The following is a 23,225-nucleotide window of genomic DNA, read 5'->3' on the forward strand; positions in this document are numbered from 1 at the left end:
CGCTACTAGATTTTCTTTGTTTCTACCTGCTTAGTTCCTTTCCTGTAAGGGATATTCCTATCTTCTTTAAATTTTTCAAAAAAGTCAAGTTGCAAACTACGACTTTTATGTAAAAACAGTTGTAAATATTTACACTTTGAATTCATGGCAACAAAACAAATTGAAGCTATCGCGGCTTTTATCACATTCAAATGCTTACTACAAAAAAGACGTATTTAGCATAGGTATTGAAAATTATAATAGGGGCTATTTCGTATACTTTTGTCGTATTTATTTAACAGCCAATAACTTATTATTGAATTTGCTATCAACGTGTTTAAGTTTACGTATTTTGTTAAGACTATCTTGTCAAGTACAGATTACTCGGTAATCATAAATCTTGTTGTTTTGGTGTTTGAACCAAACCTAAAATAAAATAATAAAATATACCTGAGGTATAAATGAAGTTTTCTAAATACTATGGCCTCAACTGTAAGTTTCAAGGCAATTTTGCTTTCAGTTCTATCTGAGCATATCCCCGGCTGTAAAGTCACTAAGTGAGCAAGTGAAGGTGAAAATGCCATTAACCAATATGTTTCCGTCCCTCTCGTTTGAGCCACTAGCACTACATAATCGGGCCATCTCTTTTATTTTAGATGATACATATATTTACAATCTGTAATTTTGCTTAATAGAACTTTATCACTGGCTCACTCCCAACAGTGCTAATTGGAAATTAAGACAAAACTCATATCTCATTCTGCAAAATATTAAAGAAGACAAACAACACAAAATAAAATACTGCTCAATAGCTTCATTATAATGGTCAAAAATTTGAGTTTCGTCCATTGCGGTTTTTGGCAATTCCTGCTCTTAAAATGTATCCAAAGCAACATCCCTGCGAAGTACTATTGAATATAACTGCCTTATGTGATCATTAATCATTATGTTTTGACGTTTTGTCATTACTTGATGTAGTTTTGTCCTGATACATTTTCGATACATCGTTATGTAGTGAGGTTTTGGCATTATGTTATGAAGGTTTTTAATTATTATTCAACAAATAATGATCACACGACTTCATATAACGAAGCCCCCACATAACATAACATAATGATCAAACCACATCACGTAATGACAAAACCACAAAACATAATGCCAAAACCTGCACCGCATAACGATGTATCACAAATACATCATGATGAAATTAAATCAAATAATGACAAAACGTCAAAACGTAATAATTGATGATCACATAAGGCAGTTATGGCTTTCCATAACCGACAGAGGGACTTATTCTAATGTTAATGTTAACGTTATGGTAAGTTCGAATTCAAACAATCATGCCTGAATCCTTAAAACGGAGTATGACTCTGTACTTCCTTGTAACACGCAATATCAACTTGTACAATCTTGAGTTATAACTGAATAACGATATAAAAATTTGTCTACTGAAATGTCCTGAAACTGCCAGTTGCTTAACCACGACCTCGTGTCATTGTCAAAGAATGACGTCGTTGATTTCACGTTGTGGTGATTGAATCTCCTTAGGAGCGTCGTCTACACTCATTGCTGGATTACGCAATGAATAAGCAGGAGTAACTGCAGCAGTTGCTTGTACCTTGCCAAACCTGTTTAGTCCAAGCAACTTAACAAACGCCACGGAATACCTACGACTCCTTACACAGTAAATATAAGGATTGATAGAAGAGTTGCAAACTGACAAGACGTGGAGTGGAAAGAAAACCTTCAAGAAACTTGCACGATCTACATGATTGGCGAGTGCGTTTGGAACAATCAGAAGCGGGAGCCAACAAATAACTGCTACTCCTAGAATGATCGCGATAGTTTTTGCTGCTTTTCTTTCTCTATTTATATTAGGCCTTTCAACATCAGTTGAATCGGCATGTGCTTGGGTCACCGAGCCCTCGAGTCGTTTCGCGACAAGGAATATATAAAAGTAAATTGACACTGTTCCAGCGAGGACCAGAATGAAATAAATGGCCAGGTATTGTTCGGGAAGAAGTCCTCTGGACCAAATGGCACCATAGGAAATTGAAAAGATCCAGATGCAGATCACAGTGACTACAGCACGGCATTTTGTCACCAACAAATCGTATTTCAGGGGAAATCGAATGGAAACCAGGCGTTCCACAGTCACGCCAAACATGTTTGTAATGGAGGCAATTAACGAGAAATGTCCGAGAAAACTTGATATCGTCATAAGTTCAACATCTGTGGAGGCTTGTTGCCAATGTGCGAACCTGTAAGCTTTCAAAGGCTGGTAAATTGCTGTTACCAGGATGTCAGACAAAGACAGACTGAAAATAAACAAGTCTGGGATTGCCCTCAAGTTGTCAAACTTGATAATGGATAAGAGAACTAAGGAGTTTCCAACAGTTCCCAAAACACTTGCCAGGCCCAGTACAGTGCACAAAATGACAGCATAGGACAATTCAATAGTTTCATCTTCGGTCGAGGCGGTTGAGACGCTCGTGGAATAACATGACGTCAAGTTCAGCAAAAATGACGAGTTTGTCATGTTCAGTTTCTATCCAGATGACGAGTTATTCTGAGGAGGAAAAAACATTTGTACGATTAGCTATATAATTCAATGTCGTGAATAAGCTCCTTCCAAGCTCAGTGAGCTCTAGTTGCTTGCATATAAATGATAGTTGAGGTTAAAAATAGTTCATGCAACGATTGCTTCCCTTATTGTCCATTAGTTCAATTTATACAACTGTAATAAAATATTATTTTATCTCTGAATCGTGAAATTCCCGGAAAAATTACTTTTTACGACCCTTTCTACACAATCGTAATTATTTCCCGAACCGTGAGGGGAATGAATAATCAGCTTAACGCTATTTACCTAGTCGAGCCGGATGGCATATTTCTGCTTCCCTCGTTATCGTAAATTTGTACTTATAAACGCATCACCTTTTAGCACGTTCAGTTTGTCAGTTTTACGTTACATCAGGCTACTGATGCGAAATTTGCTAATTATTATATGTAAGTATTTCACAAAGGAAGTAGCTGCCTAGATGCTGTACGTGATGGGTTGACTTGGCGTTCAAATATTTGCTTTTAAAAAAGGCTTGCCGGGAAGATAAAACCTCGCAATTTTTGGTCTCAGATAAGATAATTCCTTATTGTCAGTCATGCTATAAAAAACTAAGTTTTAATGCTGTGTTGTTGATAAGACAAAATTTAATAAATTGAAGCATTGTAATCATCGAAATCTCCTGTGATTCGGCCAGTTAGGAATACTAAAGAAAGGCTCGAGTCAGCAGTCGGCAGTACAGTAATCGATAAATTATGCTATTAAGCATAAAATGGCAAATATACCGCCTTACTTCAATTTAATAATTTGTTTTCCCTGTTTATGCTTGCCTATAACCTACAGAGATGTAAAAAATTCTTGTGACATTTCGTCAGAAATTTGAATATATTCCTCGATTTGTGACGCTGATGTTGAAAATCGAATGTCACCAGTTTTAACGTCTTACGTTTACTTCCAAGAAAGGTCAGCTGAATATATATTTGACCATCACCGTGGTTATCAGGGCTGGAAATTCAAAGTCTAACATAAGTTAACTGATAATAGATCATGAAGCCCAACATTGTAAAAGCATTAAGCAAGAGGTTCTGTTTTATCGAAATAAAGCTTAATGAACTAAACGAGAGAGTATAGTATTTGCAAAACCGTGTGTTAATAATCATTATCGTTTCAACGCGAGAATAAAAACGTTTCTAAAGATTACGCCACGTACATAGATTATTTACTAACCCACCTTCATTTTTTTAATTTTTATTTTTATTATTTATAATTTTATAGTGAACTTTATTTTTTATTTTTAGTATTTTTAATAAATGAATTTTAAATTTTATGATTTAGTATTATATCATCCTATTTATTTTAAATATTTTTATTACTTGTAAGAGCATTGAGATTTTCATGTAATGCGCGAGAAATAAATTATTATTATTATTATTATTATTATTATTATTATTCATTCCGCTTAAAGAATTGTCAGCTTTGTAGCTGGAAAGTTAACGAAGGTTCTCAGAAACAGGCTACGTTTATCTTTTGTTAGGGATGTTTTTCTCCAAATTTCGTTTTTGCCGATGGTTCGTTTCCTCAGTTTGACAGATGTAGTACTAGATGTCGGTCTTTTAAAAATAAAACAGTTATGTTTAGGTCGAAAGGCCTTATAATTTTATTACAAAAAGGTATTAGAATAGGCGCTAAGACATCAACCATTACCAAGACAATTCGCGCAATTGTTGACACTTAATTGTTGTCAGTAATATTTTGTAAAGATAGGCTCTTTTTTAAAGAGCAAAAGTTATTATCTGTAGAATTGTATACGAGATCAGAATAATTAAAAGAATGATATGAACAGCAATGACTTCTTGAGCGAGTAAATTGCTTTCCTCTAACATAATATATTATTTTAACTTGCATCCAAGTTAATGGAACTGATGATAAGAAAAACTGGCTTTGTTTATTATTGAACAAAGACGGAGACGCACTATGTACGAACTAGCACGGCAAAGCGGGGCTCAACGGGGATCTTTGCTATTTTTATGCCTGATATGGACTTTCTGACTCCAAAGTGGACAAAAACTGAAATTACATTAAGACACTCAGTGGTACTGCCAAATGCTCCTTTAATTGATTGTCAGCAGAGATCACCCAGTGACAAACGCGGAGGAAAGGACTTATAGCGAGTTCTAAGGAAAATGCAATAAACGTGCTTCTGAAAGATTTGGGGGAGTTTTTCAAGGACCTGTACGTGCGAAAATTTTCTTTTTTTTTTTGACATCAATAAACGTGTATTCAACCTATCCATAATCAATTACGTTAGCCAGAGGAATTGAACAATCGACTTTAAAGAAAAAAAGCGGAGATTGTCTCATCTTATCTCACAGCTTTAACGAGAAAAGTAAGAATAGTTATTTACATGAAAGACATTTTACTAAAAAAGGCGAGTTAAAAGACAAATATATTGATCGAACGGTGATCAGGCTTAAAGATTTAATGGCGCGTGCTTCACGAGTAGCGCTGGAACAGTTTTTTTTTATTAAACCAAAAATAAGCATTATTGGACCTTCAAAAAATAGGCTTATCTACAATCAGACAATTTCCTCTGAGCTATAACCAGCGCCAGAAAAAGGTATTTATTATGAAAGACTAAAGTTTTGGTTTCTCAGTACAATGTATACTTGACTTGGAAGAAGAAACAAATGCATTAAAGCATAAATCGCGAAATTGTGGTAAACCTTCTACCCTACTTCCCACTTAACTTTAATCACATATATATCTAAGCTACCCTTTGTCGCCCTTATTTTCCAAGCAGGTAAATGCAAAACTGATAAAACTAAAAAACAAGTAAATAAATGCAAATAGACGTGATGCTAAATTGCCGTTCCGAGTTTCCAACATGTCCAATGACCCTTTAAAGCACTTGTCCCGAGGAAGCATGCCCTCGAGAGGCCCTAGATTCTAACCGCGGCGCGACATTCAAATTGCGTACTTCGATCCATTACAACAACAATTTATTCTTACTGGTCCTTGTACATTTTCAAAGCATAGGTTTAAGAAAGTTTGATCACATATCAAGACATTTTCACTTTTGTGACCAGTTTCTGTATTCTCAAAGACTTGCTGGTATTGTATTGATGAATTCTAAGAAGAAATTAGTTCCTGGTAATTGTTAAACAAATCAGTAATTTCTGGGCAAACGTGGCATTTCAATGAAGGCATAAACTTTACTTAGACCTGTAGACATTAAAACCGTGTTTTACTGGAAATTCTCGAATCTGGTTGGTTCTCTTGCTGTTTTCTATTTAACAATTAGACTACGAGCACGAGTTTCCTGCGCCTCGTTGACTATCGCCCAAATGGCATAGAAAACGTGGGCAAGTAGCCTAATTGCTTTAGTACGGACACTCCAAATGATTGCAGTCGAAAACTTACAATTTTATGCACTTTTAAGCCGAAAATCGAGAATTATTGTCTTTTTAAAGAGTAACGCGCCCTCGATCATGTGTTATAAATCAGCGAATAGAAACTGAATAGTGGGAGAACCAATCAGATTTGCGGATTTTCAATAGATCACGATCGAGTTTCTACTTATTTCTTTGTAGAAATTAGGTGTTTTTTGGTTTTTTTGGGGTTTTTTTTTTTTAAAAAAACGTAGAACATGGAAAACCATCTTCTAGTAGGTAAATGGAACATGATCGCACGCTTGTTGCTTTTTTAAGGAATATAGTTACGTTGTTTTTGGTATAAAATACACAAAATTGTAGATTAATGCAATTCTTTAGAGCGTCTACAAAAACAATTAGACTACGTTTTCTGTGAGCGGGATAACTCGCTGCGCTTCGTTTTTGGGTGGGTTCGTACGTAGTCTAAATTGTTAAGTGTACAGTGTATACATGTACGCAATTCGAACAGTTGCAGGCAATGTTATCAGCTGCTTTGCGTTAACATAGCTACAATTTCAATTACGATTGACAGCGTATATTGAAAACAAAAGTAGTAAACTGAAATAGCTGTTAAATTACTCAGCCAACTTTTGTTGACAGTCCTTGATACATAAAAAAGCATGTTAAATTTGTAAAACTTTTTCAAAAAATGCAGTGAGTATTTTTTCAAAGGGCAAAACAAGGAAATAGTTTTTAAAGGCAGAACATTATAAGCGAGAAGAAGCAGAAAAAAAGAGATGTAAAAAGCAATAACAAAGTAATAAAACGGTTGACCATGTCAGCATTAGGTTTTTTACTAAAAAGCCGACATGTTATTAAATTTGGGTTTCCCACTTTGATCTCAGTGAGAGCATGCGAATGGCTACCTCAGAACGGAACCGATAACGATTTCATTTTTACATATTGATTTCGGGTTCCCTTTGATCTACAGACTTCACAACACATAATTTGTTTTCCTTTGGTCAACATGTAAAATTGATATTTTCATAAAGGAAGGCTATGTACGTGCTTTCTTTACGGAAGACAATATTAAACTTATATGAAAGAAAACACCGAAAATCAGCCACAAACTAAAATGAATCTCAGTTCTTACATTCAATGTTAAAATGGTGTTTAGTTTAAACAACTGGTTTATTCAAACAAGGTTAACTATGTCAGATGCGAAATGCTCCGGACTGACCTACTTTTACGAAAAATAATTGAGTAACTTGCGTAAAATAACTGATAATCTTAACTCCCTTCGTGCCAAGTCAGACTTCAACAATGTGCCTTCCAAAACCACATGGAATTAGTTTTCATTTCCATTGGTAAGCGCGCAAAAAAAGATAAATTCGTTGTCCTAACTAGAACATGTCCAGTTCAATGGAAACTCAACTACATCCCTTTATACTGATCTCCAATTTACAATGCCTTATCATTATTTTTTGTCGATTTTATACGATATTTGCTTTGTGGTTTTTTGTTTCTTTTGTTTTACTTTAAATGATAATAGACCACTGGAAATCTTAAACCTTTACGAACTGGAAGTTTATCATAAATTTAACACTTTCTAAAAGTACAGAAATCTTCCCGCAATAATTTTCACCGTTTTTGAAAAAATTGTTAACATGGAAAACTTGTTTCCTTGTAAATCATATAGTTGCAACCGCTCAATTAAATCTCTATTTCTTTACCAAAAACAATCTCAGTGTTTTACCTTCTTGAAGCGATACAGGTCTGTCAGGATTATCTGTTTATAAGCTGCAATTTAAGCGGGACGGCAGCGTATCTCTGGAAGCTGAGAAGAAAGTCGTGCCGAGTCTACCAGATGAAAAACCTCGATTGGTGGTTTAACGGTGAAAATCAACTGCAAATTAGTCCGAACTTCCTTTCAATTCAGCCTCACTTTTTTGCCAATGAGCTTCGGTTTTTCACATGCTAATTTAACTAACAATAAAAAATCGGTTTTAAGACAATGTACTCCCGCCGAAACCTTTTGTCTGCGTTTAAGTATTGAATATGGCCAGAGCAAATGAAATAACGCTATATATCTTGCCTACTCAAGGCACGTATTTTGAGTTGCAGTTTTGACAGGCCTAATTTTATAAATGCTAAAAACTGACAGTTTGACTTGTCAGCTGTGTATATCATCACGTACCTTAAATTTATTTCTGACGTTTACAGTTTCTTTCTATTTGCTTAATTGCTATCCACGTTTACCTTCTGAAAATTTTAAATGGATGCAAATCTATCTCAAAACCACAAGCAAAAACAGCAGGCGAAGATTGCGTTTTTAGTTAAATATTAAAGTGACAGCAAATTTTACACAGAAATAGCTTTAAAAAGCAAGGCCTTTTCAAGACCGAGTGAGGCCAAGAAAATTTAGAATTACCAATACGCCATTTTGATAATTAAGCATTTGAAGAAGACCTCTTTGCTCATGGTCTTTTCAGTGTAAAAGTTATACAAGGGTCTTAATGGGTCCTTGAAAAGCAAAGTTTCTGGTAATATGTACTGATTTTGTCTTCTGCAAGACTAGTGACTTATCAAGGACAAGATCTTAGCTGAAGTCAAAATCATGGTAATTGTAAAATTATTTTTGCTTCATGACATGCATTTTGAAATGAAAATCAACTCCTGTAGAACAAACAAGGTCAGCTAGTGATAGGCACGTAGGCTTTTGTGACATCAGTAACTAGCCAAGGTCGAGATAAGTGTTAAATGTAAGTGTCCAGTAATGCTTAAAATCGATCTTGATCTGATTCTAGCCATCATAAAAAATTTAAATAAAATTTGTAAATTATTATTTTTATATACATACAGCAGGGAGGGTTTAATAGACCGAGTTTTTATAAAGGAAATGTAATCAACAATATAAATTAAGTTGCAAGCAATAAAACCAAATCGTTTTTATTTTTGTAAGATTTAGGTTCGGATGTTAGTTACTTGACATGATCACGCCAGTAGGCATGCATTACGCGTGCAACTGGACGCGTGCGACTGGACGCGTGCATTTGGACGCGTGCAAGTGTTATCATTCACGAGCTCTATTTTATTAACCAATAGGAATAGAGACAATGGGTAGCTGAACATCAGTAAAAATATTTTAAGCTTCATCGAAACCTTGTGTCTCCTATATTTCTTACAGTATTGCGCTACCAATTTTAGCTGGTAGTTTGTAAACAATCCTCAGGAGATCGATGTTGTGGCTGTGAGTTTCAAGTTCATTATCTGTAAGTTGTGCCTATCAGTTCATAAAGCTTGGAGGGATTAAGAAATCAGAAGTGAGATATAGGATCGAAAGTATGCAGTAAGATCTCGTCCTTTCTGAGTAGATAGAAAACAGTGTGTGAGGAGAGAAATTACGTTGATTTAGATTGATTTTATTTATTCGCATTCGCTGATAAAGAATAGAAAATTCCAACATAGAAGTTATTGTTTTGGTTTTGAAATAGCAGGTTAATGTTCCAGTTCATTAACCGTAGCAAGCACCTGTTGTTTTGTTGAAGATCATAACTGAAATTAGCGTTGAAGTGTAACGGAACCCGCACTAGCCTTTTGTATAACTGTTATCTACCTGCACTGCTTTGAAAGTGATTAATTTTGTAAAAGTGAAATTCCGTTATAGCCAATAGGCCTTTGTGAAACGTTTTGGATAATTCTTAATTAGATTATTTTATGACATTACCTAATGTGTTAACATTCCATTTTCCGCTTAAGTAGAACTGCACTTAATTCCTTGGGTTACTCCCCCGGTGGTGGGACGCCGGTTAGACGAACATCCCGTTATTTACTGCGGTGGTATTTTTTGGATTAAACCTTATTTGGATTCAAGTCTGCCTGTTTAGTTGTCTTCGAATAAGATTCTGTAACAGATCCTGGCCTTCCCGCAGCTAGCGTGTGTTTCCCCCAGAGTTGAAGTGCTATAGAGACATTGCAGAAATAGTCTAGAGAGCCAAAAAAACTTATTATCACAAGTGTAATCCCATACATCGAGAAAAGCTTTTCGGTTCGAAACTGACACCTATTACTGGGCATTAATCATCAACTGTATTTTACGAAAGAAGTTTACTGTAACGAATTAATTTAGTGATGGAACGAATGCGTGCTTATAACGAATAAGTTTTCGATTTGGCCCTGACCTATGAATTAACTCGATAATATAACCCGAATACTGACCATGAACAGTGATATGTAGTCCAAAGGAAACTTTTACTGAGAAAATACAATTTTTTTCCGGTTGGGTATCAGGCTTCAAGGTTCAGCTTTTTTCTTGCCTGAAATAGCATAAAAAATACCTGCCTTACAGTGACGAACGTTTGTAAACTGGTTTACTCCCATACGCCAAACAAAACCAACTTAACCGGCTCCTGAAAATTGATCTTGCACTAACGTGTCATATAGTAATCTTAAACAAAACAATACTAAATAAAGAGACTTAAAAGGCATGGCAGCGCAGCTCATTCTTTGAATGTGATCCTCACTTACCATCTCGCCTTCGCCTGTGTACGTCATTTACTTCAGTAGGCGTTTCATGACTTAATGCACAATGTTTTGTACACAGGTATACGTATCAACTCTTTAAAGCCGGACTGGTCGATATTTCGCTCTTGTTTGCTTTTCAGTTTTGCAGCCAAAAAATCTCCTGCTTCAGGTTTGCGGTTGCAGTTTGACTTCCTCTATGAGTACAATACTGTGAATTTTAAAAAGGGAAGCTGGATTGAGAAGTTTTGTCATTCATTGTAATAACATACCTGAAACAAAAAGCTAACCTGTTAATATCCGATGGGCACTGTCTTTGCTCAGTTGGTAAAAGAACTCAGTATATAATTCAACTTAATTCGAAAATGAAATTGAATGCAGACCTCGACTTTCGGTGCTAATTAAAAATCTAATAAGTTGTATTTGGATGCGCCACCGACGGTAATTCCCAAAAGCAATCCCTCTTGAGAAAGACAAAGACAAAGACTGCAAAGTTTCGTTCTTTTAATTAACAACTGGATTTGTATTCATGACGCTTTCCAATTTAAAATAACAACTGATTGGGACAGCAAATGTTTATTTTTTTGTTTATTTTTCACGCACATATCAGGTTTTATGATGTATTTCTAGCAAGGGGAGCCTGACGAAATTGGTTCGAAACACGCAAGATTCGTTTCCGTTTTCGAATTCCTCATCGTGAAACGTCGTATGAAAATAAGTAATAAATCTGCCTTTTACTCTTGGTTATCATGAAAACAAAATCTAGTATTGAGGCTTTCACTTTAAATTGCTGCTTTGTAATATATTACCACACCGTATCACCATATAAATTGGAAAATATTTCATATATTGATCCAAGGCTTTCTTTGTTTTATTTGATTCATCAATTCTCACTCGTCATGCAGAATTCTTTGCCCAAGTGAATCGATAAAAAAATAAATTGTTTTCTCCGTGTGATACACTTCTGAGGGTCTTCTGACTAACGCTGTAACTGTAAAATCGGTTGTGGCAACCCAGCGTCACAGAATTGAAGCTATAAGAACAACCTAATACACGCTCACTCTAATTTTGGTGTTGGGTTATCAACACAGCAAAACGCAAACATACATTTATTTTCATCTGCTTATTGTATGAAATTGGTTTAAATTTCTTTGATAAGTTCCGGTTCAGGAAATTGGTATAGCTTGCTCGGTATGCATAAAACAAGAAAGGAGCAATTCAAGTTTATTTGAGAAACAAAGAGTCCAACTTCTGACCTGCCTTGACGTAGATTTTACCCATTTATGTTCAACCAGAAATGTTTATTTACATCTACGAGAATAAAATAATAAAGAAAATACACCAGCAACGGGATGAAAACATTGTCATTCTGTTGTCATAATTAATATTTTGCAAGGGAAGTTAGAGGCAGTATTTCTATATTTTACCTCTTACTTCATTTGTATTTCAAAGCTTTATACGCAGTTGACTCACCGGTTCTTGTCTTTATGACAACTGTTTTTGTAAAATGAACCGTCATCTGAGGGTAATCCAGGTTTGTTTAGCTATTCGCTATAATCTCATTCACCATACAAAACTGCCATTAAACTGTTAAAGGAGAATAGGTCTGATCCGAGATCGGTCCTATTCCGCGTATACGCCAGTTAGTCATGTTCAAGATTAACTTTCAAAATTCAGGCTCATGTGCCAAGAAACGTCTTTCTGGCTGTAAAAACTGTAAACTATGCAAATTAAATATTTTCTAGCAAATGCTATGAGGTCTGTACGCATCAGTTTTTGACTCCGCAGGAAGTTGATATCAATACACTGAGATGGAAATAACAAATGATTATTTGAAATTAGTTTAAGACTTGGTTGATATTTCCGTTTTACTTGAGTCTTGTTTTAAGATTGCCTTGTGTTTCTCCGCCTCTAAGTTGTGTTATTTTGTCTTGAATGTATAATAAGCTGAAACAACGAAATAATTTTTTTCATCGTCGTTTTTGAGTCTAATGCTTGCGTGCGCTTTGCGCATGCGCATTAGACTCTTTGTTATATGAAAAAAGCTGTTAGCAATCCCAAGGGAATGGTTCGGGATCGATAATCGTTCGCTTTAATGTAGAAAACAATGATCAGCTGCAAGAACGGACTCCGTACGGACACGCACGATTAGTTTCAATTAAAAACAGCCAATCAGCGACACGTGTTCCCACGCATAATTAAAAGTTCTTTCTCAAGTCACGATTATTCAACACTTGAACAGGACGAAATAATTTTCCAGTTAAGACATTTGTAAGCTTTTTGTGAAAATAAATCTTCGTTTTCAGTTCAGTTAAGCACTTGTGTTTTCGTCTTGCTTAAAAAGCAAGACGTCTTTGAGAAAAAATATTTCGACGGCGACTCGCGTTTATTTACACAATGCGACCAAATATTTATTTTGTTTTAAAAAATAGAAAACTTTACCTCGGTTTTTGTATTTAAGTCATTCGAATTTTGACCAATTTTTTCTTTACAGTGCAAACAAAAACCTTCAAAAATAAAAGATGTACATGGATAAATGTAAATCAAGTTACGCGACTAAATCAAAATGCGTTTGTTTGGCCGCTTTGCAGTATTACACTGTCCCAGCATTTGCCATACACTGAAATCGAATTTCATGCTTTTACGACTCTCAAAGATCTTAAGTTCTTCTTACAGCTAGAAAAATCATAAAATGGTTACATTGATATGGAAGTGATGATTCGCGAAATTTGTACATCATGATAAACAGTCTTCGCTCCTGTGTATGGTAGCTCGATAATAATTGCCTAGTTTCCAGCGTTCAAAAGGTCATCATTATATTGACGTGAGCATTTACACCCGTTTTTAGGAAAATCTGTCACTAAGTGCTTACAGTACAATGGAGTAACAGTCACTATTTCAAGTGCTTTTATTGCAAAATCTGTTTCAAGAGTCATCATCAAAATGGTGAAAAATCTGAAAGAAAACGATGTGAAGTTCTTCAACCCTTGTTGTAATGAACATGCTTTTTGTAAATCGTCACGCAATCTTGTCCAAATGTTTAATCGTTTCTGCTTTTACGGACAATACGGAAGAAGTAACATCAACTCCTGTTCATACTTTAAATTTTGTGAAGCATATAACATTTATGACTGTTTCGTTTTCATCCATAATCATCCACGATGCCCCTAGCTTGCTATAAGCATTTTAAATTAAACTCCCGAACACAAACCTCTAACCAATTTTAACCGGCTTACGAAAACCGCGCAATCTGTATCACTATGCCATACGGCATTAGACTCATGTCACCCTTGGTGACCTATTTTTGTTTATTGCCCAGCAACTTACGTACCATCAATAGCCTTTTAATTCTTTAATGTAAGGTTGGAAAGTGGCTAAGTTTCGAACCTCTTTGAATTTTATTCACAAGTTCGTAACGATATATCAATTTTGTGTGCACTTAATTCGCTTAAAAATGCGTTTGATTTCAGTAAATTTCTCCGCTTAGGAAATTTTCCACTGTTCACATAAAAAACCATAAAAAAATTGTAAAAAAAATAACTGTAAAAAACTGAGTTATAAAAGCTGGGGTCCCAAGCGCTTGTATATCGGGCCAGCCTTAGTTTCGTATGCTATTTTTAAACTTGTTGTAAAATTTGAAATCCGAAAACTAAACATCGTTATTTAATTTTCCGGTATTGGTATGAGATCCTTAGCCGAAGTTTGCCAAACCGAAGATGCAACCGACAAAACTGATGCAGCCTTCACTTGTTTTCTTTGGTTGTTAAGCCTTGACAAGTTGTAGAAAACTCTCTTTAAAGACTACACTATTACCGACCAAAACCGAGTAGCGAGGGCTTACATATTTATAGAGTTTATCCATATTTTCTTGTTAGCAATAGTAAAATAGCTATTTTAAAAACACGAAAGAACTTTTTAAAGACATGTTTCGTCATGACTCATGCCATCTTCAGTTTATTGAGAATTTGAAATCTTAAGGCGATATATATATACCCAAGCTACAAAATACAAAAATAGAAATATATATAAAGTAAAATTACAATAACAAAAGATAAACGGTAAAGCCGTTACAATGTGCATGGCAGGTACTGTCTGGTACTGTCTGGCACATCAATTACTCACGGTGTGAGCTTTAGACAGTTACTAATAGAACAAAAGATTACAATAAAAAGGTGTTGGCATGCTGCACTTGAGTGTTCAAGTCAGGTTTAAAACTATTGATGTAAAAAGCCTCACAAGGCTAAATGAGTTGTTTCGTGTTTTTAAAAATAGTTATTTATTGAGTACTTTTGAATTCTCCCAAATTTTCTCGTGTTTGCACCAGGCTATGTCGATACGTGCACCACTTTCTATATCTATTCCTTTTATAAAATAAAGCCAACAAAATAAAAGTAGTAGGTAATAACTGTGAGGGAAACGACCTCACAACCAATCAGAGGGCGCGTTATGTGGTACAAATTTTATAATGAAATATTAAGTATCTGGGTTCCAACAGGTGATGCAAATATCCAATCAGCGGGCGCGTTATTTGGTAAAAATATTCAGAGCTATGAAGTCTCTGGTATCCGAACAGGAGACAGTTTATACAAACAAATAGTTACTGATTCTCTTACGAATTATCCCAGAACCACTTCATGTAAATTACTACCTTTAAATCTCAAATTAGCTGAGGGTAGATTCACATTTTATTATATTCATATAATACCAAAAAATGTTTGGCTAAGGGTACGTCAATTCACTTTACACAGTATTTTGGTGTGCTATTTTCAAAAGGAAATATTTCCTGTCCCCAACAGGGACAGAGAATATAACCTTATCGTTTATTCATATACCGTATTGTATTTCTTACTCAAACTTCTCAAATCGAAACTAATGCAGCACAACACAAAAATAAAATTTTCCATTTTAAAAGAAATGAACAAAAAGAATCAAATAATTTTTTTACTTGTATTTTAGGATTTCCTATCTTATTCAAAAATTTTATTTCTATATCTGTGCGTTTTCCTAAATTCCCACGGTATCAATTATCTGAAGTAATCCTGAATCACTAAAATATTTCGCACGGTTATTTAGCACCTTAATTGAACAGTTATTATAATTTTGAAATAGCTATGTTGGCAACCCCAACGCATTTTCTGTTAACCGTAAAAAGAAATGCTTGAAGGGAAAGATAGAGAAAAGGGCTCTTCAAAAACTCACATAAGCGTTACTCACATAAGAGTAACTCACATAAGAGTAACTTAAAAATATTTATAGAATTAGGACCGTTGTTTCTCTCCCCACAGTATCAAGCACTCAGAAGTTCAAGCTGGAATATTTTTTTGTTGCTTTGTTTCTTTCTTTTGTACCGCAACGTATCATTTGAAAAACCACTCCGTCGTTAGATTCTTTATAGATATACATTTGTGTCTTTTTCCTTTTTGAAGATAGTAGTTTTTGCCAAGCTGTTTTAAAGCTTTTAAGAGGGTCCTGCTCTTAGAATCGCCTGTACATATGCAAGATAAATAAAATCGATTTTCTCAAACTTTGTCAGGATAAAGACTTATACTTACTTGTTTCAAAAATGTATCTTTGAGATTGTTTCGATTTTTATTTTTTTCGTCGAGACGACTCTTCGGATTTGGCCGCTCGAAGCGCCAAATTCGGCTCTAAAATACCACTTTTTTCGAAGGCGAGCATAAAAAAATATGATCCGTAGCAGTAAAGGCTGGTACATAGTATTAAAATATCATCTTTCAACAGTTATTTAACGCTCTCAGATCCGAATAAAATTTAAATCTGAATTTTTATCAAATTTTCAAAATTATACGCTTCGGCCATGTTGCATCACGCTTAAATTTAGGTCAACTTCGTGAGCCGAAAAGTCAATCTGGTACATGGATTAGGCTGTCAAAACTATTTTTCTGAATAAAGGTATCACTTCATCTTCGATTTTATCCAAAAACTAGATTAGGTAAATAAAACGGAAAAAATCGAGAGCGGCTTGAAAACATGACACTTGAGCTAATTACTTGGCGGTTTGACCTTTCATGTTGCGATTGTTATCGCACGCATTGATCTAGAAAAGTTCGAATTTGGGTCTTATCCCCCGTCAAATAGTATTTTTAGTCTCCCAAATAGCCGAGAGAATTCATTTATTATGTTTCAGAGTCAAAATCAAGCCTCAAATGAGAATCTTTAGCACAAGTTTATTTTGAATTACCTCGCCGTTTGGCGACATCGGACAATGCACGCAACGAAAATATCAGTTTATAGATCACAACCGATAAAAATATTTCGTAAAACTCGAAGAATGGATAGTACACTAATTAAATAACATGTTTTCTTACCTCAACCGAGCGTATTTTGACGAGAAATTGTAGCACGGTTGCTGCCGTTGCTTGTACAAAGCGTTCGTTTGCAAGTTACATATTTTCTTATCACCCGGATGTGTGACAGCGGTTCGCTACTTCCTGGTATCAAATTTCCCGATATTGCGGTACACGTGTTTGTGGGAACAAATGATATTGCCCTTGGAAAACTGCTGTTGTTGTCTTGTTTTTAAAATTAACTTCCAACTGTGCTGTGCACACTTTGGGTTGCGAAATACCTAGCTGGAAAACTAGTAGAATTGTGCTTTAATTCACGATCAATGGCTTCATGTGGTTTTGCCACACTTGTTGGAGGAGCGTGCGGATCCCCAGGGAGGTGGGGTACTCCGGGATCAAAGTGACGGGGATGATCGAATGGAGGCAAAACTCAGGACCCAAAAAAATCCCTAAGTCTCCCGACATTACCCAAAAAAAAATCCCTGGACCAAAAAAAAAACGAGCAAAAAAATCCCTAGTCAAATTACCCCGTAAATTGCCAAGGCCGCGCCAAGGCACTTTAGTTTGATTTTAATACCCAAAAAAATCCCCTATTTAAATCAAGTCACCCAAAAAAATACCTGCCAAATTCTCCTACCCAAAAAAATCCCGGAATCGAAAATTTCGACCCCCAAAAAAATCCTTCGCACATCCCGCCCCGTCACTTGGATCCCGGAGTACCCCCCCCCCCCCCTCCTGGGTGCGGATCCAGTGCCACTAATCCGGCTAATGTTAAATGTGTCGTTGTGGGAACCTACCGTGTTATTGGAGACTCTCTATTAGATTGTGAGGCGAAACTCGTATTCTCTCGAGGAGGTTAGCAGCTTAGTATACCGTATTTACTCGAATAAGCGCCGCGGCGCTTATTTAATTTTTCGCGCTTCAAGTGCGGCGCTTATTCGAGGGCGGCGCTTATTTGAGGGCGGCGCTTATTTAAAATTTGGACGCCACAAGGAATCTTATATTTTACAGTAATTGAAAATAGCGTCTTTTGATTGTCAGTATTCGTCTCTTGCTGAAAACAGAAGTGGTGCTAGCTGTCCTGGCAATGTTCGCGACCTTCACAACATATACAGAACTACCAGAGAACTACATATTGTAAAAATGTTGGATAGAAAACTTATGGGCAAGCGGAAAAACAAAAACATTAAACTGCAAAACATCGCTTTTGATGGAAAGAAATGTCCCAGTTTGTTTTAGAACTGATTTGTACTGCTGTTTTAGTTAAACGGAATCCCTCGAATAAGCGCCGCACCGGGGCTGCGGCGCTTATTCGGGGGCGGCGCTTATTAACTTTTTTGTCCCAATTGCGGCGCTTAATCGGGGGGGCGCTTATTCGAGTAAATACGGTATGTTTTGTATTTTAAAATAATTGGTCAAATTGTTTGTGTGATCGTTGACTTTATTTGCGTATTCCAATTATGAACAGCTTAGTTTTAAAAAGAAGATGCATTTAATATCGGGCCTTGTCTAGTTAAGGTCGCTATGCACAATCTGATTACAAAATCCCGGTACTGTATCACACATTCTGCATGATCGTCACGCAAAAAAAAAAAAAAAAAAAAAAAAAAAAACAAAAAACAAAAAACAAAAAAACAATCAACCCTGTTCCCAAGGGAGGAAAAAGAGAGAGGCACTGGAAACGAGGCTGGTAAAAATTCAAAAAAATCTTTACGCATTTGGTGTTTTACAGTTGTCTTTACAGTAGCCTGCGAAGAACGGGGCTATGAAGTTTTTGAATGTGCATTTAGAAAACGAGCGTTTTCCAAATGCACACCCAAAAACTACGTAGGTTACTATAAACTACGTTGTCTGGTTTGTCACGCTGGTCGTAGCGGGATCTCATTAACACTAAATTTCCCGCCTTTTTATCTCGTATCCAGAAATGAAAGAAATTTTTTAAAACATCCTGCGAAGCGGGTCTGTTGGGAAGGGGTGTGACTTTGAATGGAAACTTCGGTTAAAAAGCTGTAGTATATCAATATTTTCTCGCAGGGGTGTTTGATATCGACGAATCTCACCTTAAACTGACTATCGGCGGTATTTTTCTTACAGTTCCTGGTTAGGTATCTATTTGCCCAAGATGCCAATTAATTTATTGAGGGCAAAGATAACACAATCGTGTCAGGTGGAAAGAAAAAAGGAAAACTAAACTAAGGATGATTATCATTATAAATATTATCCTGTGTCGCACCTTTTTAGAGTAAAGAATTGGGGACAAGAAAAGTGACCGAAAGCAAAGAGTTTTTTCATTGTTAAAGCAAAATTTCCACTATAACCAGAAGTACATGATCTAGAAGTCCACATCTCTGGTAATAGGACTTGTGCTATCGGATTTGCGTGTGTGCTATTTTTAGAACAGGCCTCGCGCGCGAAAATTACGTAGACGGCTTTTGGCGCGAACTGTCAGACGGTTATAAATTAAAATCAAAATTTAAGAGTAATACGACTGTCAAAACGCTAGAGTTAAATAATGGCCAATGAAAATAATGTGTTTTCAATTGTTGTATCGCTCGCTTTTCGAAAATATTCCCAAACAATTTTCAGTTAGCAGTTTTAATATCGAAATTCAGAAAACGAGTATTCCAAACGAGCTTCAAGTCGTGGTTATTTTTGTAGCTCAAGAAAATATTATTGTGTTGATTTAAAGACGTTCAGCAAAGCGAAACATACTTTCTTTAACCAAAAAATAAATATTTTATTCTACCAATGGTTTCGTTTTCTTTGGTTTTTATTCCCCCTTCGAGCGCGCATAATTTGCCTGTGTAATATTAAATTCAAGGAGTTTATCACTGTATTGAAACGGAAAGCAACTTTTTCCATCTCTGGTTATCATCGGATGTTTTTCCATCACAGATCTCATAAAATTAGATCGATGCTTCCCCTTTATTTCGGAGTATTTTTTGAATTTGTTTTTAGTTTTAATTTTTTTTTCTGAGTGAAATGTTTAATGGCAAGGTCACACGGCATTTAGATTATGTACTTCTGCTATAACTTGCTTTATAGCCTTTAAATTTAGCGTTTTTTTTTAGTCGTTTTTCTTTACACATTGTACAAAACCCGTCCCCCACCTCCCCAGTCTTCAAGGGGTGCTTGGGTACCCTGTGTCTGTGGTTAATATGTAACTTGATAACATTCGTCGACAGTTTATGGATTTGTAGAATGGACGCATTTACGTTACCACTTCTCGTCAAAATAGGCTCGATAAAGGTAGGAAAATGTGTAATTAATTTAGTTTACTATCTATTCTTCGATTTTTAAGGAAGATTTACCTCGGTGGTGATTTATAAACTGATATTTTCATTGCGTGCATTGTCGGACCTCGCCAAACCGCCAGATGTAATTTGCAGAATTTGTAACTCAAAATAAACGTGCTAAGAATGTTCATTTGAGGCTTATTTTTACTGTAAAATATAATAAATGATTTCGCTCGGTTATTTGGGAGACTAAAAATACTATTTGACGGGGAATAAGACCCAAAGTCGAACTTTCTAGATCAATCTGTGCGATAACAATCGCAACATGAAAGGTCAAAATGTCAAGTAATTAGCTCAAGTGTCAAGTTTTCAAGCCGCTCTCGATTTTTTCCGTTTTATTTACCCAGGCTAGTTTTTGGATAAAATCGAAGATGAAGTGATACCTTTATTCAGAGAAATAGTTTTGACAGCCTAATCCATGTACCAGATTGACTTTTTGGCTCACGAATTTGACCTAAATTTAAGCGTGATGCAACATGGCCGAAGCGTATAATTTTGAAAATTTGATAAAAATTCAGATTTAAATTTTATTCGGATCTGAGAGCGTTAAATAACTGTTGAAAGATGATATTTTAATACTATGTACCAGCCTTTGCTGCTACGGATCATATTTTTTATACTCGCCTTCGAAAAAAGTAGTATTTTAGAGCCGAATTTGGCGCTTCGAGCGGCCAAATCCGAAGAGTCGTCTCGACGAAAAAAATAAAAATCGAAACAATCTCAGAGATACATTTTTGAAACAAGTTAGTAAAAGCCTTTATCCTGACAAAGTTTGAGAAAATCGATTTTATTTATCTTGCATATGTACAGGCGATCCTAAGAGCAGAACCCTCTTAAGAGGAGATCTAAAAAGTTATATTTCTTCCTGTCTCCACTTCCGTTCATTTGCATAACAGAAAGCGCAATATATTCCCAAACAACTTAACTACAAAAAAATAATCAATGAACAAGTTCCGTTTCACTTGTAGCAACGCCCGTGTACTGAAAGAGGCATGGTCAACATCTAGAGATATTAAAAGATCATGAACACCAAAGGCCCCAGACCACAATCACTGCCAAACCTCTCACAGTGAGTACTTGAACGCTATTTATCAGTTTTTGTGTTGGACAAAGTGATCCTGGCATCAAGATGAACTCTAGCAATACACATCTAGCAGCAAACGCTTCAAGTCAAGTGGTCCAGGTGCTGTCTGAGTTTTTTTGCCCAGTTAAACCAATACATATTTGGGTTTTAAGCAACAGAACCGAGTTCAAGATTGCCGCCGCCATTACACTCATTATTTGCCCCGTTGCCATTCTTCTAAACAACTTACTAATCTTAGCAGTAAAACTGAGAAGAGAGTTAAAAGAACACAACTCGAACATTCTTTTGGCAAGCTTGGCTGTAGCAGATGTTCTGATGAGTGCTGTATCTATGCCGTTGGTGATCTGTTTAGATGTGTTAATTCTTTTAAAACGGTTTTTGTTTCCGGGTATTTTTTGTCACATAGCTTTTGTAAATGATCTTACACTGTTTGTCGGAGGTTGCTCGTCTACGTATCATCTGGCTGTGATTGCTTGGGAGAGGTACGTGGCGATAACCAAGTCGACAGAATACAAACTCATCGTTACCAGAGGCCGCGTCAAAAAGTATGCTGGAATTGCGTGGCTTCTAACTGTGTTCACAGCAATTCCACCACGCATAATGAAAGTCGTTGGTGTCCAATACAAATACCTTGTGGTCGTCAACCTAGTTTCCTCCTTACCTGGGGTCTTGTGTTTAATATTAGTCAGCTATTTCTACATACTGGTTTATCTTTGTGTGCGCAAAAGAGACATAAACTCCATAAGCGAAGTCCGTTCTCTCATCAAAGCCAAGCTCGCCACCAAAGTCGCCAAAACGACTGCCATACTGACAGCTGCCGTGTTAATTTCGTTCATTCCATCGTCAGTCTACGTGTTCTTCGGAGACGCATATCCCGCACTTCGTAGAAGTTCGTATTTCCGTTGGTCGATGATGATGGCTCACCTCAACTCTGTTATGAACCCTGTTCTTTATTGCTACAGAGACCGACGCTATAGAGACGCAATGCTAGAGATGTTAATGAAGAATCCTGCTATTGGAGTACAGAAAAACGTAAGACGAATCGAATCTGTCCAGTCAGTGGAAGATGTCCCGGAGAATAACCGCACACCAAGAACAAGAATTCGAAGCTGTGGCTCGATTACAAACCTAAGAGATGCTGATCATCAGAGAACTCATGGGCAAATGAAGCGAGGAAGAAGTGAGTCAGCTCCATCATGTGCAACAAACAGAGCGGTATGTGTCGATAAAAATCAACCTAAGATCAACACAACAAAACCAGGAATCAAAGTTAAAGGCGGTCTGAGAAGAAATGGAAGTCGAAGTCATTACAAATACAACAGCGATAAGCCTCTTATTTCAAGGATCGGGGCATCACTTCAGCCTCGGGCCTCGGGCCTTCCACCTGAAGGTTCCCGGCGACATTACCGTGAAAATGTACAAACATACTCCTTGAATGAACGTGCGTTATTTGAGATGATCAGCAGCCAGTACAAATGTCAGCAGGAAGCAATAAGAAGAACGAAGACATCGCGATTGCTACAAACGTCGTCAATAAAACATATAATGGCAGAACGTGAACTGACAGGTTTTACAACAAAGTTGTAAGGATTGCAAGGCCACGATAGACGTGAACATTCTGAAGGGTCAGGCAACTTTAACTAGTCTATCTTTAATAAATCACTGAGATCTTAAACCGCGGTTTTCCATCGACTTCAGACCTCAGTCACGTGTTGATTTGGTTTTGCGTTAAGGCGTTTGCTTTGAACAGTTATATCAATAAAATTAAAGTCAATAGTGACTTATTGTCTTACACTCGTTTTCCGGCGCTTGACTACAGCGGTTGCACTGACATTTTTGCTGCGATTTCTGAGTGGTTCATTGTGATTTGCCAGTTGCGATTACTATGTTTTTGTTTTCAGGACAGTCATTGGAATACGGCTCTAAAACACCAAGTCTTGTTCGGTTGACTCATATTTAACCACTCTTCTCCTGTTTTTATGATACCAAAAGGATTCGTATTCTGCTTTATCTGTAAACACAATTTTCATACGGTATCACAGAGGAGAAATTAAAACATTAAAAATTGATCAGAGTGGAATATTGCGAGTAATAATCACGAGC

The 23,225-nt window shown here is 36.3% G+C and overlaps 1 protein-coding gene across 4 annotated transcripts; it reads right to left on the reverse strand.

Annotated features, from left to right (window-relative positions):
• LOC144663515 (alpha-1A adrenergic receptor-like) lies at window positions 1-12,002 on the reverse strand. 4 transcript variants are annotated; one of them, XM_078524488.1, is made up of 3 exons: window positions 10,725-10,751; window positions 10,441-10,645; window positions 1-2,551 (listed from the first exon to the last, which is right to left on the reverse strand). In XM_078524488.1, exon 3 carries the CDS (start codon window positions 2,519-2,521, stop codon window positions 1,481-1,483), a length of 1,041 nt encoding a protein of 346 aa, XP_078380614.1. In that variant the 5' UTR covers window positions 2,522-2,551; window positions 10,441-10,645; window positions 10,725-10,751; the 3' UTR covers window positions 1-1,480. The 4 variants fall into 4 exon arrangements, with proteins under 4 accessions (XP_078380614.1, XP_078380622.1, XP_078380639.1 ...); XM_078524496.1 differs by lacking the exons at window positions 10,441-10,645; window positions 10,725-10,751 and adding an exon at window positions 11,908-12,002; XM_078524513.1 differs by lacking the exons at window positions 10,441-10,645; window positions 10,725-10,751 and adding an exon at window positions 7,670-7,834.
• Between the last annotated feature and the right edge of the window lie 11,223 nt (window positions 12,003-23,225).

Source organism: Oculina patagonica, chromosome 1, assembly GCF_052425735.1.
Source record: "Oculina patagonica isolate OP01 chromosome 1, crgOcupat, whole genome shotgun sequence".
Classification (NCBI taxonomy): domain Eukaryota; kingdom Metazoa; phylum Cnidaria; class Anthozoa; order Scleractinia; family Oculinidae; genus Oculina; species Oculina patagonica.